The following is a 14,337-nucleotide window of genomic DNA, read 5'->3' as shown; positions in this document are numbered from 1 at the left end:
CACCGCCAACAAGCAGTGACGTCTTGTCACTGCCCCCCGACCACACAACACCGGTCGGGGGGAGACTCCAGCAGTTCCTGCCCGCGTGGAAATCCATCACCACGGACAGGTGGGTGAGATCTCTTATCCAGTACGGTTACTGTCTGGAACTTACTTCCACTCCACCAAACATACCTCCAAGAAGCCGTCCTATGTCCGGCGAGCACTTGCACTTGTTGCAGCAGGAGGTCACAGTCATGCTGCAAAAAGGGGCAATAGAGCTCGTTCCACTGCAAGAAAGGGGAACAGGGGTTTACTCCCTGTATTTTCTAATCCCCAAAAAGGACGGATCCCTCAGGCCTATCCTGGACCTCAGGCCCCTCAACTGGTATATTCTCTCGGAGCACTTCCATATGCTCACGTTACAGCAGGTACTCCCTCTGCTTCAACAGGGGGACTTCCTGGCCACACTGGACCTAAAGGATGCATACTTTCATATCCCCCTGCATCCTTCCCACAGGAAGTATCTCAGATTCACAATCCAAGACCAGCACTACCAGTTCAGGGTTCTGCCGTTCGGGGTCACCACAGCGCCAAGAGTCTTTACGAAGTGCCTGGCGACTGTGGCGGCGCATCTGCGACGCCAAAACGTCCACGTCTATCCTTATCTGGACGACTGGCTTATTCAGGCAAGAACAGAACAGCAGTGCGCAGACCACGTGTCACGCACTATTCATCTCCTGCACGATCTGGGATTCTCGCTGAACTATCCAAAATCCCATCTCCAGCCCGCCCATGTACGGCAGTATCTGGGCGCGACGATAAACACGCTGGTAGCCACTGCGCAGCCAAATTCAGTGAGAATCGCCAGAATCCAAACGCTGATCCAACGATTCAGACCTCAGCACTCGCTTCCAGCGAAGGTGTTCATGCAGCTGATAGGCATGATGGCCTCCTGCATCTCCATTGTCCCGCACGCGAGACTACATATGCGTCCGCTTCAGGAGTGCTTGGCACGTCAGTGGACTCAGGCTCATGGGCAACTGACAGACCTAGTGTTGGTGAGCGGTCGGGCGTACAACTCTCTGCATTGGTGGAATCCACAAAACCTTTGCAAGGGCCGACCGTTCCAGGAGCCTGTGCCACAGATTATCCTGACAACGGACGCTTCTCTCCAGGGATGGGGAGCGCATGTACTCCATTACACGGTGCAGGGACTATGGACACTACAGCAGAGGAAGATGCACATCAACGTTCTGGAACTGATGGCAATCTTCATGGCTTTAAAGGCATTCAAAGTACATCTGTGCAACAAGGTCGTGTTGATCCGGACGGACAACATGACGGCCATGTACTACATTCAGAAGCAGGGAGCCACACACTCTCCGCAGCTGTCTCATCTGGCTCAGAGCATGTGGAAGTGGGCCATTCAGAGGAACATCTTCCTCATGGCGGAGCATCTCCCGGGCAAAGACAACCAGATGGCGGACCTGCTCAGCAGGCACGGCCACCAGATGCACGAGTGGGAGATACATCCATCAGTACTCCAACCGTACTTCCAAAGGTGGGGTCATCCAGAGATAGACCTGTTCGCCACAAAGGAGAACGCAAAATGCCAAAGCTTCGCCGCCAGGTTCCCACACCCGCAATCGCAGGGCAATGCGATGTGGATGAACTGGTCAGGCAGATTTGCGTACGCTTTTCCCCCAGCACCTCTGATACCGCTGGTGGCACGCAAACTCAGACAGCACTCGATGACTCTCATCCTGGTTGCTCCAACGTGGGCTCGCCAACCATGGTACACCACGTTTCTGGAACTCTCCGTGGTACCGCATCAAAGGCTTCATCTCACCCCCAGCCTTCTGACGCAGAGCCATGGCGACATTCAGCACCCAGATCCGCAACAGCTCAACCTGGCGATCTGGCTCCTGAAGTCCTAGAGTTTGGCTACCTCAATCTTCCCCCCGATTGTATGGACATCATTCGGGAGGCAAGGAAGCCCACTACTCGAGCTTGTTACGCGGCCAAGTGGAAGCGTTTTGTCATGTACTGTGTAAACAACAATATTGACCCACTAGACGCTTCCATTCAGAACATTATTTGCTACCTGTTCCACCTGTACCAATGCAATTTGGCGTACTCTTCCATCCGCATTCATTTGTCTGCGATGGCAGCATACCTTCAGAATAGGCAACACCTATCCCTTTTTAAGGTCCCCGCTATCAAGGCTTTTCTGGAAGGACTCAAAAGAGTCATTCCACCGCGGACACCACCAGCTCCAGAATGGAACCTCAATGTGGTTCTTACAAGGCTGATGGGTCCTCCCTTTGAGCCACTGCACTCTTGTGAGCTTCAGTTTCTGACTTGAAAGGTTGCTTTCTTAGTAGCAATTACATCGCTACGAAGGGTTAGCGAGTTGCAGGCGCTCACCATCCAGGAACCTTTCTTCCAAGTACACGCTAACAGGGTGGTGCTCCGCACTAACCCTAAATTCTTACCCAAGGTTGTATCTCAATTCCACATGAACCAAACAATTGAGTTGCCAGTGTTTTTTCAAAACCCAGAGTCACTGGCGGAGCGGATGCTCCACACCCTTGATGTTAAAAGAGCCTTGATGTACTACGTTGACAGGACTAAAGATTTTCGTAAGACCAAGCAACTCTTTGTTGCTTTTGCCTCACACCACAAGGGAAATGCTATCTCCAAAGCTGGGATTGCTAGGTGGATAGTGAAATGCATTCAGATCTGTTACGCTAAAGCTAAACGCACTCTCACAATTCCACCAAGAGCCCACTCCACCAGAAAGATGGGGGCCTCTATGGCTTTCCTAGGTAACATTCCCTTAGAAGATATTTGTAGAGCAGCCACATGGTCTACCACACATACTTTCACTAAACATTACTGTGTAGATGTGCACTCTAAACAGCAGGCAGCTGTTGGCCAGGCTGTTCTCAAAACGCTTTTTCAAACTGCTGCAGCTGGCACGGGCGGCCGCCGCTAATGGAGGGACTGCTATATATTCTATGTACAGATATGAATTCAGCAGCCCACATGCCTCGAACTGCAAATGCTACTTACCAGTATGCATCTGTTCTTGGCATGTAGGGCTGCTGACATTCATATCGCCCGCCCTCCTCCCCGGCGCCTGTAGCAGCTGCAGTATTTTCTTTACACGTATTTTCATACTCTTAACATAGGGCATCACTCACATATTTCACTCCATCTCTGCCAATGGCTAAAAACAATCTGGGGATGGAGGCGATGCCCATGCGCACTGTAGTCCAGGGGAGGAGCCACCTATCTCGTGATACTTCGAAGACTCTTCCAGGACAACAATGTGCAATCATCCGGACCCAACACTAGGCGGCGATCTATGCACAGATATGAATGTCAGCAGCCCTACATGCCAAGAACAGATGCATACTGGTAAGTAGCATTTGCAACACAAATCGTGAGCTTATGTATTTTACAAATATTCCCACCATTGACGGCCGATCCTAATTGGACTTTTAACTTCAAGTCCTCTTTCCGATTTTGGTATTTACATGACGTCCGAGGTTTAAACTAGCTTCCTCTGCATTCTCAACATCGTGTGTGTGTCCCGAGCATAGATCCATACTCCGGGGGATATTACTACTCCTTTTTTACACATATTACTCTCAATTTTGGGGCGCATACAATATTCAGGTAATTCACCCACATGTGCTCTTCCGATTGTCTCGTGCAGTGGTGTAATTGCATATATAGGTCAAATTATCACTCCACTGCAAACAAAAAATATAATTAAAAAACAGTGTAATTTACAACGCCAATAGCTCCGACATTCAGTAATGCAAGACCTATTGCATTGCAAATGCTTGTTTTGTTGGAACTGTATACAACATAATGACACTAGCCGGCAAGACAGCTCCATGAGCCAAATGCATGCTGTTGACTTGTGATCTGCAGCTCACAAATTTGAATACCGGTAAGGTCAACTCAGTCTTGAAGTCGTTAATTTAAAGCAGCTTTAAATTAACGATCATTTACTGCATCCAGTCAGCAAATGTCTCATGGAGTACTTTGTAACACAAGTTATTACTACGTTCATCCTACCAGCAAGTAAGGGGCTATAAACTAGAGGATTTGTGTGAGACTAGTTTTAAGCAGCTAGCTCAATAATGGAGATCGACTACGTGCAGGATCTATATGGAGCTTCATTAAGCTATTATTAAGTCTATAGGTTGAGAATGTTTTAAAATTAAAGTCTCTCTGTGCTGGACTGATGTTAGGTGAAGTATCTGTACTATGTGTCTTTGAGGCGACATGATGTCTGTGTTAAAGTTCTGTTCCTTGTGCCTCTCCCATTACAACAAGATAATAGAGTCCAGGAGTGTAGGATTTAAAGTTTGAGGTTTTAAACCAAACATGCCCAATCTTGAGACTGGATTAGAGTTAAACTGAGCTTTAAAATGTAAGGCCTGCACCTAATGAGTGAGACTCTAGATTTTACCTACAGTGTAATTACAACTTGAGCTCACCATTTGATAAGCATATATAAATCAATGTTGAAATGTTCTACTAAAGCGGAAGGAAGCCCTCATAGGAGGTGTTTCATGTACCTAAGTGCTGTAAAGAATAAAAGGTGCATACTTTTTATTTTAACTGAGGAGATGAATGTAGAAATTTAAATCAAATATGCAAATATAAAAGTGAAGCTTGAGAAAGCTGAAGAGAAGTCATGGTATGAGGTTTGATCTGATATCTCGAGGATGCACTAGTTCTGCTAGTTTACTTTGCGATAAAAGTTCAGAAGTTACAAAACAGGATTGGTCTGTGTTTCAATTGCTTTTCTTTTTGTGTTTTCAGGCCATTATTTTTGATGAGGTGGACCTTACCGATGCCAGCGTCGCAGAGTCCAGCACGAAGAATGTCAACAACCGTTTCACAGTAAGACTTTCGTTTTCATGCAAAGTTGCTGTTTGCCTGACTTTTGCCATAACTTTGAGAGGCAGCAAAACTCCATATAATCACAAACAATAGATCAAAAACTAGAATGATGGAGAAGCAAATCTGAACCTGGTAGAATTGGGTAATCAATCCCTGTCAGCCACATTATGCAGATATCTTTCTCCTGCTCCGGTAGGAGACAGTGCGTGATGGTAAATTCAGGTACTAGTCAGACAGGAAGCCAAAAGTGAAAGGCAGCACACTATCCATACTTAGAAAGCAGTCTTTTTAATTGCTAGCCTAATGTTACAGAAGGTGAGTTAGCTGCTTCTGCTTCTTACATAATTTAGCACTACGTATAATTAAACTCTCATTTCAAAAGTACTTTCAGAATTTCATATCAGTCACTACATCTGTCTAGTTAACCTTTTTCCTACTCCCCTCTTCTTCATATACTGTCTCTGGGGCAGAAGAAAGGCAACATAAACTGAAAGTCACAAAAGCTGTTGTGTTTTATTTTTATCAAGAAAAGGAGCAGCCTTTATTGCTATTGTTTTATTTGTAATCTATGGAGGCAGTTGCCTGCCAAATATACTTCTAACACATTACTTATACATTGGATAGTGTTGAGCATTTTGGGATGTTGGTCTGTCCAGGTGATTCTTGCTTACTCCATCAGATATATCTGTAGATTGTTTTTGCATTTGATGTTTGAAATGGTGTAAATTAGAAATTACTTGTTTAGAGAAAAAGACGCCAGTTGGAGTCATTCACTACGTATAAATACACAGATCCATCAGCACTGCAAAGAAGACCCGATACTTTTTTCAAAGTAAAATCAAAAAAGACCAGAAGAACATTGCTAGGGACTCAGTACCCTTGTGTTATCATTCTATCATCTTGTTCCCCAACATATCTCAGACTTTTTTGTTATCAAAAGACAAAGTAAATATGCTAAAGAAATTGAAGGCATGCAGGCATCTGATAAGTAAGACTTAGTCTATAGTGGTCTTTCCAAAACAGCGGAGTCCTCAGGACAAATGTGCATCATACCGTCCTATCTTCTCATAAATGTGGATATTGAACTCCACGCTATGGTCCTGGCAAATAGATTGCTCAGGGTGATAACATCGCTGGTGTACCAGGACCGTTGTGGGTTTATACCTCATAAAAGTACCCTGCACTGTATTTGCTGAGCACAAATTGCCCCGGGGCACTGAGTGACCTGGATAGCCCTGAAGGCAAGATGCCCATTGACTTACAGAAAGGATTCTATAACCGTAAACAATGCTATCACTAAAACCTTTACATTTCTTTTCCGGCTTCCAAATAACACGTTGCCATTCCAAATTAGGTTCAAATTTGGGTTACCTAATCAGCTCATTGCTAGGAAAGATCAATACATAAGGAATGGAAAAGAATAAAAACAACACCTTGAACCCAATGTGTTAATCGCTTTGGCAAGAAATACAAGTAAATACAAAAATTACAGTATTGGAAGTACATGCAAACAGCTTTAGATGAATACTCGCCGCACTCAATGCGGGACATGTCCATACACCAGAGTTTAAAAAAAATCATTAACAGAATAACAAAATAATTAATGATGCTGAAGGACAAAGAATCCCTTGCAAAAAAAGACTTGCATGCATGGATAATTCTGAAGGAATACAAAACTTCCAAATCAAAAACCTATCTCTAAACTCCTTGGCCAACAAAACTAAAAAACATTTACATCAAAGCACGATTTAGCCTTCTCCCAAGATCATCTCACGCAATGCCATGGCTGCGCACAACAAACCCATGCCCTGCCGATTATGCAAAAAAGGAGAGGAAAATATGACCTATTTACTTTGCATTTTTTGGGGTTACTAAAGAGCCATTTTAATATTTGCGGAATTTGATCCTCCAGACAAGCACTTATAAGATGTCTTAAATCAGCAGATATTGTTCTTAACTCTGCTTTTGGTAAATTCATATTAATGGCATAAAGGAAACTGGAATCCTGTGATTAAACACCAGTAAACCATGTAACTAAACTAGCAAAACTATCCCTAAAGGACCTTTACTAGAAACTAAATGCACTTTTTCAGATAAAGGTATCGGTAAGTAGGATGTTAGAGTCCTGTAATTTGTTTTATCAGAGCATATCATGATGATTAGCTCAGTATTTTTACGAGGACACTTAGATTTGTAAAATTAATACTGTTTTTGTGCTTAAATGTACTATTTTTAATATATATCTGTTTTGTTATTGTAACCTTTGGGCACAAGGATGGACGGAGCCAAGACTAAACGTTTGGGTCAGTGTTGTTTATTTCACACAGGGCAGGATTAACATAATGAAATACAGTGGCTTTTCCAGGGAGCTTCTTCTTTACAGGGCGTCTCCTTCCTGGTCTTCTGGGGTACTGCTTCAACTTGCCCACCGTAAAACAAAAGAAACAAACGTGGCTGTTAGGGCACAGCACTTAGTAGCACGTGATATGGGAAAGGGGTTGTGAGGAGTACGTTCGTGTAACACAGTTACCACCACCAATATAAACTTCGGCCCGAAAGTGCAGTGCGGTAGAGTCGGTAACTTGGTCCTCGCCTCCCTTCTACCTGGTCCCTCCCCTCTTAAACCCCAGCAAGGCACGCAAACGTTCACGCACCTGGCTTAGCCACGCGTCCTCCTGCGCGTGGCTGGGCGAAGAGCGATACCGGTGGCCTCCTGGCTTCTCCTGGTCGTCCGTTCGCTCCCGTTCTCCTTGCTCTGCGGCTGCTTCCTCCTTCTCCGTCTCGTCGTGCTTCCTCCCGACCTCCGGATCTTCACTCGGCCATGCCGCTTCTGCTCCCGGGACCTTGCCTTGGATACCGCTCCGTGTCGCCTCGTCCTCCGGGTTCGCTGCAACGTCCGTCTTCCACGAGTCCCAGGACACGAACACCTTGGCGTCTTCCGCATCTGCCTTTCTCTCTGATAAAGACGGTCCTGATAGGTGCACGTGACGCTGTGTCAAAGGGGCGCAGCTGGCCTCACCGTAGCTTAGACAGTTCTTAAAGGGGCCAGCCCAGTCCTGTAGGGGAGAGGGAAAGTCTGTTACGGGGCTAATTTCAGGAGTGCTCCCGACCCGCTGACAGTTATATATGGATTTTTGTAATAAGTATACATTGCATGAGTTTAAATAATCAAACAATAAACGTAATTACTACTCATTGACTTGGATAATACTTCTGACTCCTTAGATTGTAGGTTCTTCCCAGGTGTGCTGCGACTGTTATTTGGTCCCCACTACATGGCCTGTCTGACCCCTATATGCCCAACCCCAGGCTAAGGTTAAAGTGATTGTTCTATTTTCCCCATTTTCTATCTACAAGGGCACCAGGCAGGGTTGCCCATTGTCACACTTATGGTTTGCTCTGTTCATCAAGCGCGGCATGGGTTAGGTTTGATGCCCAGATATAGTACTTTGACTGAAGATGGTATGGAGGATCGAATTGCTCTGTGCTGAAATGATATTTTCCTTTTTTTTGTCAGGTTTTCTAGACACAACTATGGCCACTTTTGATGACTCTGCTTCTTCTATAATCTTTCTTCAATCCTTTTGTCCAACATAAATTTCAACTCTGCTCTGACTTTTAAAGGCACACGCCTCAGCATCTGCTTTACAGGATTTGCACCTTAACTTGAAGCTAATCCGGTGCTAACATTTCCTGAGTGTTTTTGGCTTCTCAGAGAAAGTTTCCAAGAAAGGCTTGACCATCCAATCTTTGCTCATGGACTCTCTCACAACCAGCACTGGCTCCTTTCTATGTGGTTTAAGAATAATACCTAATTACCACTGATTCCTGCGTCCCAGCACATTCAATACCTATACCTCAACATACTTTTTTGTATTTGTCTTTGAAAAGAAGGTTCACTCTTAAAAAAAAAAACGAATCATAAATGTTTCTTGTATCTTTTAATTCTATACATTGAGTATTATCTGATCCCTTATCATTTTGTCTGCGGTTGTGTTGAAATTACACATCATAGACAATGACATAATAGCAGTATAACATTTGAATCCTTCCAAGGCTATACTTGTAGTTGTTTAAACCCTTTCTCTTGCTTTATAAGGCTTCTGAAATTAATTTATCTGCCCCTGGACATCCTGGGGTACTATGGTTGGTAGTTTCCTATATCTCTCTTGTCCTTCTGAACCCAGGTGCAAAACAATGTATTTACGTCTTTGAACAGGCATTTTGTTAACTTCAGTTGTGCCCATATAAGCAATAAATTCATCATTCCATTTTCACCATAGTAGTTACAGCTTTTTTTTCTTTGGAGAAGCTTGTGTAGGAGTTAAACTGTGTTCTGTACTTTTGGAACGTTTCTGGAAAATACAGAAACCAATCATATCCAGATAATACTAGTAATGGCCAATGCAGCTATTACAGTTCCTATTGGGCACATACTGGTCACCAACAAAAGGAATGTTTGAGACATAGAATTATAAACAAAATTATGATTTCTTTGCACAGGTGTTAAATCAAGCAATATCTTCCCATCACTCAAAAAGGGGGTCTTGGCTAAATTCAATGACTCCTACCCACACCCTACCACTACTTTGAACTTAGCCGGTCCCCCTCACCCCCCCTCCCACCACAGCCGGGAACTCCACACACTCCCTAAACCATTCTCCCCCCACTAGATGTTACCAGAGCCTCTCAGTCCCCTATCAGACTCACCCAAATACACTAGATCTCTGAATCAGAAGGCGGGTGAGCCTATGGGTTTGCTCATCTTGCCTTTTTCCAGTCCGATACAGTCTGAGATGTGAGGTTCCCTCACTCCCCACAGCCTTTGCATTCAACTAAAGATCCCCCTTCATACATCCCTCTTTTTACGCCACAGGCTAGACCGGAGTCTTGGCAATTGACCTCCACAGACCATGAGATCACTTCGCTGGGCACCCCCTTTCCACAGCGTCGATCCACTGAGGCGCAGGGAACATTTCAACACAACTTTGGCAGCCATCTTAGATTGGGCAGGCTCGCCGGAGAGCTCGACGGCCCTCCCGCCCTCCCTGGGTATTTAACAGGGCGTAATTCGGTTCCGCGAGATAACTCTTGCTGTTTCCCTCTGAGGCGGAAGCCGGAGGTTTACTGTGCTCTCTTGCACCTTTCTACCATAAAAACGATTGACTGATAATTGTTTTTTAAAATTGTATGATATTTTAATTGGAGCGCTTTTAAAACTTCCCTGACACCCCTACAGCGAGATCACTTCGCTGGGCACCCCCTTTCCACAGCGTCGATCCACTGAGGCGCAGGGAACATTTCAACACAACTTTGGCAGCCATCTTAGATTGGGCAGGCTCGCCGGAGAGCTTGACGCCCCTCCTACCCTCCTACCGCCCCGCCCAAAGTATGTATAAAAACAACAACATCGCCCGTCCGCGCAGCGGGCGCGCCGGCGGCGCGCCAGAGGCGCGCCAGAGGCAAGCCCGTCTGCGCCCGTCCGCGCCGGGACCGGGCCTAGGGCCACAACCCTTGGCCCTCCTCTCTCATATAACCGGAGCACACTGCTGGAGATCGGTCCCTCCTACGCCCCTCTCTGCACCAAATACGATTTCTCCACAATGTTACCAGAGATACAAATACAATGCCAACATTGTAATACTACACTCGCGTTCACAAACCCAACCAGCCTAGTTCAAAACCTAGGATCTGAGAAAGACACTCACGTGACCATGGCGCTAATCAACGCGCGTTCCCTGAGCAAGCACTGCCAGGAAATAGCCGATCTCAACTTAGATGTTCTCTACATCACAGAGACCTGGTCTGATGAGGCATCTGCCCCAGACTATGTTACGGCGGTTCCCTCAGGCTTCAATGCCTATCGGCAGGACAGGCCCAAAGGGAAAGGTGGTGGGCTAGCCATTATAGCGCGAGACCATTTGGAAGTCCGCTCCTCGCCTATACCCATTACCTCATGCGAAGCTATGCATTTTAATATAAAGCTGTCCCCGACTTACAACTTCAAGGGAGTGCTCCTCTATAGACCCCCTGGGAACAGATCTGCGTTCCTTGATAACCTTAGTAACATCACTGAGTCTATAGTTACAGAAGAGTCTACCACAATTTTGGGCGACTTCAACTTCTATCTGGAGAAAAGCAGCGATAAGGACACTATTTCCCTCACATCCGACCTAGAAATAATGGGCCTCAGTCAAGTGGTCACGACCTCCACCCATCAAGCAGGTCATACGCTAGATGGAATCTTTTCAAATGTGGAAGGTCTGTGCATAGCCTCAGTTCTCCCCATGACATGGACTGACCACTCAGTCATTCTTAGCAGCCTCACTATTAAAGGCTCGCCGAGAAAAAAGGCTGCGAACACGAACAGTGGCACCTTTAAAGCATGGAAGGACATCAACTCCAATGACCTTACGATGCTGTTAAACAACAACATCCCAGATCTATCCACTGACCCCAATACCGCCACCAACCAATTTCAGAAATGGCTGGCCGAAGCCACCACTCAGTTGGCACCTACCAAATCTCTGTCAAAGAACAGAAATTTGCCTAAAGCTCAGTGGTATACAAAAGAACTGAAAATTCAAAAACAACTAACTAGGAACAGAGAACGGCACTGGCGAAGAACTTATGACAGCGAAAATAAGGAAAAATATAAACAAGCTCTTGCTTCTTATAAAGCTATGATAGTAGCAGCAAAAAAACACTATTTCACCACCAATATAGAGACCGCGAAAAATTCTAGCAGACAGCTATATAACATTGCTAAAACCCTTTCTGGAAATACCCCGGACCTTAACCCCCCCCATCACAAGCACTATGTGATGCCTTATCCAAGTTCTTTTTCACGAAGGTCAATGACATCTACCAAGCTTTTAACTCTGACCCCGCCAGCAGTCCTGCTATGTCCTCAATGATCACACCGAAAAACACCATGACCAATTTTAAACCCCTCACCACGGATCAAATTAAGGGCATAGTAAAATCGATCAAAGCCGGGTCAGCTCTGGATCCCTGCCCAACCTCGGTGATCGCAACCGTACCAGACACAGTCATTCCCATTATCACACATGTCTGTAACACTATACTGACATCTGGAATTTACCCTGATTCATTAAAAAACACGCTGATTAAACCCCTGCTAAAAAAGCCTGGTCTAGATAAAGGTGAATTAAAAAAACTATCGCCCTATCGCGAGCCTCCCTTTTCTAGCAAAAGTCACCGAAAAGGCCATGAACCAGCAACTCTCGGAATTCATTGAGAGTCACAACCTGCTGGATGATACACAGTTCGGTTTCCGTAAACACCATGGAACGGAAACCGCTCTCATCAAGGCAGCTGATGACATAAGAGTCATCCGTGATCAGGGAGGAACAGCACTGCTCGTCCTTCTTGATCTCTCAGCGGCCTTCGACACGGTCGACCACAAGATCTTGGTCGACCGTGTCGAAAGGATGGGTATTCAGCTTACTGCCAAGGATCTTCTTGCCTCTTTCCTGGCCAACAGAACCCAGGCGGTCACCATGGGTCTTTTCCAATCAGCGGATCTGTCGTTGCCGTGTGGGGTCCCCCAAGGCTCATCCCTCAGTCCGACACTATTTAATATCTATGTGTCGGACCTTGCTAGTGTCATCAAAGCACACGGGATGAGCCTCACCTCATACGCTGACGACACCCAGCTGGTTTTGGCCATAAAGGGCGATGGACAGGAGGTGGCAGAAAGATTCCAAAGGGGGATGATTGCTATCGGTGAGTGGATGGCAAGAAATTGCCTGAAGCTCAACTCCGATAAAACTGAGGTGGTCATCTTTGGCAACCTTCTGCCAGCCTGGTCGGCAGCTTGGTGGCCATCGGCTCTTGGTGTCCCTCCTACCCCCACCGCTAAGGTCAGAAACCTAGGAGTGACATTTGATGACAAGCTCAGTTTCATGGCCCATGCAAATAAGGTGGCAGCTAACGCCCATTTTAAGCTCAAAATAATAAAAAAGATCATCCCTTATTTACCAGATTCAGTAGCCAAGACGTTAGTCACCTCCCTGGTCCTGACATCGTTGGATTACTGCAACGGTCTATTGCTCAATGCACAAAGCAGAGTCACGAAAAAGCTTCAGACTGTGCAGAATGCAGCGGCACGCGTGCTATCCAAAAAACCCAAGTTTGCTCCCATCTCGGACACCCTGAAAGATTACCACTGGCTAACCATTCAAAATAGGGCTAAATTCAAAGCACTATGCATAGTCTATAAGACCCTGCAGGATCAAGGACCGCGCTTCCTCAAAAAGCTACTAATTCATTATAATCCGTCCAGAACACTTCGTTCCTCCTCGCTTAACCAACTTGTGGTTCAACGAAGCAGAACAGTCTTATGGGGTGACCGCCGCTTTTCTATCGCAGCCCCTAAAATCTGGAACTCCTTACCGAACCACATTAAAATAAGTTCCACACTCCTCCAGTTCAAAAAGAAACTGAAGACTTGGTTATTCAACCAGTAAACCCAGCCACCAACCTTCTGATCAGGGATAGACAGCATTGCATACCAGCGCCGAGACGCCTACGGGTAATTGCACGCGCTCTACAAATGCCATTAAATAAATTAAATAAATAAATCAGCCAATCCCACTCAACCCTTACTTGACTGTCCCTGATTCACAGGTCAATGACCCTCCCACCCTCTCACTTTTACCAACCTTTCTAGCAATGCATCTTTGAACAACACAAGTCCTCAATGACCAACGCCCCCCTCTGGAACCTCTCATTACCGCCTTAGACCTCTCTTGGCACACATCGAGCCCCCTCCTCTCCGCAAGACCCCCTACACAACCGCTACCCCTCTCCCAGCACTCAGACATGGTGGCACACCTGGACGATATATCTTTCCAGCCGCACCTTCTCACTGTTGAACTTCATGATTTGAAAGCCCTCTCATTTGATCATCTCCCTTTGTTCAGTGCCCTCCTCTCTCTTGCGAATCTGCCCAGAGCCCCCTATAGCGTTAGAACTCGACTTGACCAGCTCTCCCCCTCACTATCTCTAAAACCGTACCCCCACCTAACGCTCCTTACCGCCCCAGAAGATCGAAGGCTGATCTCGCTTCTAACGATATCAATGACTTGCTCACCTCTTACTCGATTATACCAGACACCAACATGATTCCTCCAGGGCGAATTCAAGCAGTTCACGCTAACCCGAACAGAGAACCCCCCACAACCTTAGAGTCATAAACAATGACAACCTCATGAGCGTGAACATCTTACAGACTCCTCCCCCCATACAGTGGTACAACTTAAATGAGTACTACTCAAACGCAGGTTAGCCAGCAAACATGCCTCTGATATCTTCAACCTCATTCAATACAATGTGATAGACATCATTATCCTCACTGAAACTTGGCATAGTCCCTCTTTCACTCCTATCCTAGACCTCCTAGTG

The 14,337-nt window shown here is 45.9% G+C and overlaps 1 protein-coding gene across 19 annotated transcripts in view; it reads left to right on the top strand.

Annotated features, from left to right (window-relative positions):
• Nucleotides 1-14,337, top strand: part of DGKD (diacylglycerol kinase delta) — a 1,053,390-nt gene that overhangs the window by 79,717 nt on the left and 959,336 nt on the right. For all 19 annotated transcript variants that reach the window (XM_086943829.1, XM_086943836.1, XM_086943828.1 and 16 more), the window contains one exon: nucleotides 4,828-4,908. Coding sequence is in view for 6 of the 19 variants with exons in the window: in XM_086943827.1 (XP_086799953.1) it covers nucleotides 4,828-4,908 (81 nt within the window). In the remaining 13 variants the exon portion in view is untranslated. The remainder of the gene's footprint in view (nucleotides 1-4,827; nucleotides 4,909-14,337) is intronic.

The sequence above is a fragment of the Lissotriton vulgaris genome, chromosome 11, assembly GCF_964263255.1.
Source record: "Lissotriton vulgaris chromosome 11, aLisVul1.2, whole genome shotgun sequence".
Taxonomy (NCBI): Eukaryota; Metazoa; Chordata; class Amphibia; order Caudata; family Salamandridae; genus Lissotriton; species Lissotriton vulgaris.
The sequence above is the reverse complement of the archived record's forward strand: the minus strand, read 5'-3'. Positions and strand labels throughout refer to the sequence as shown.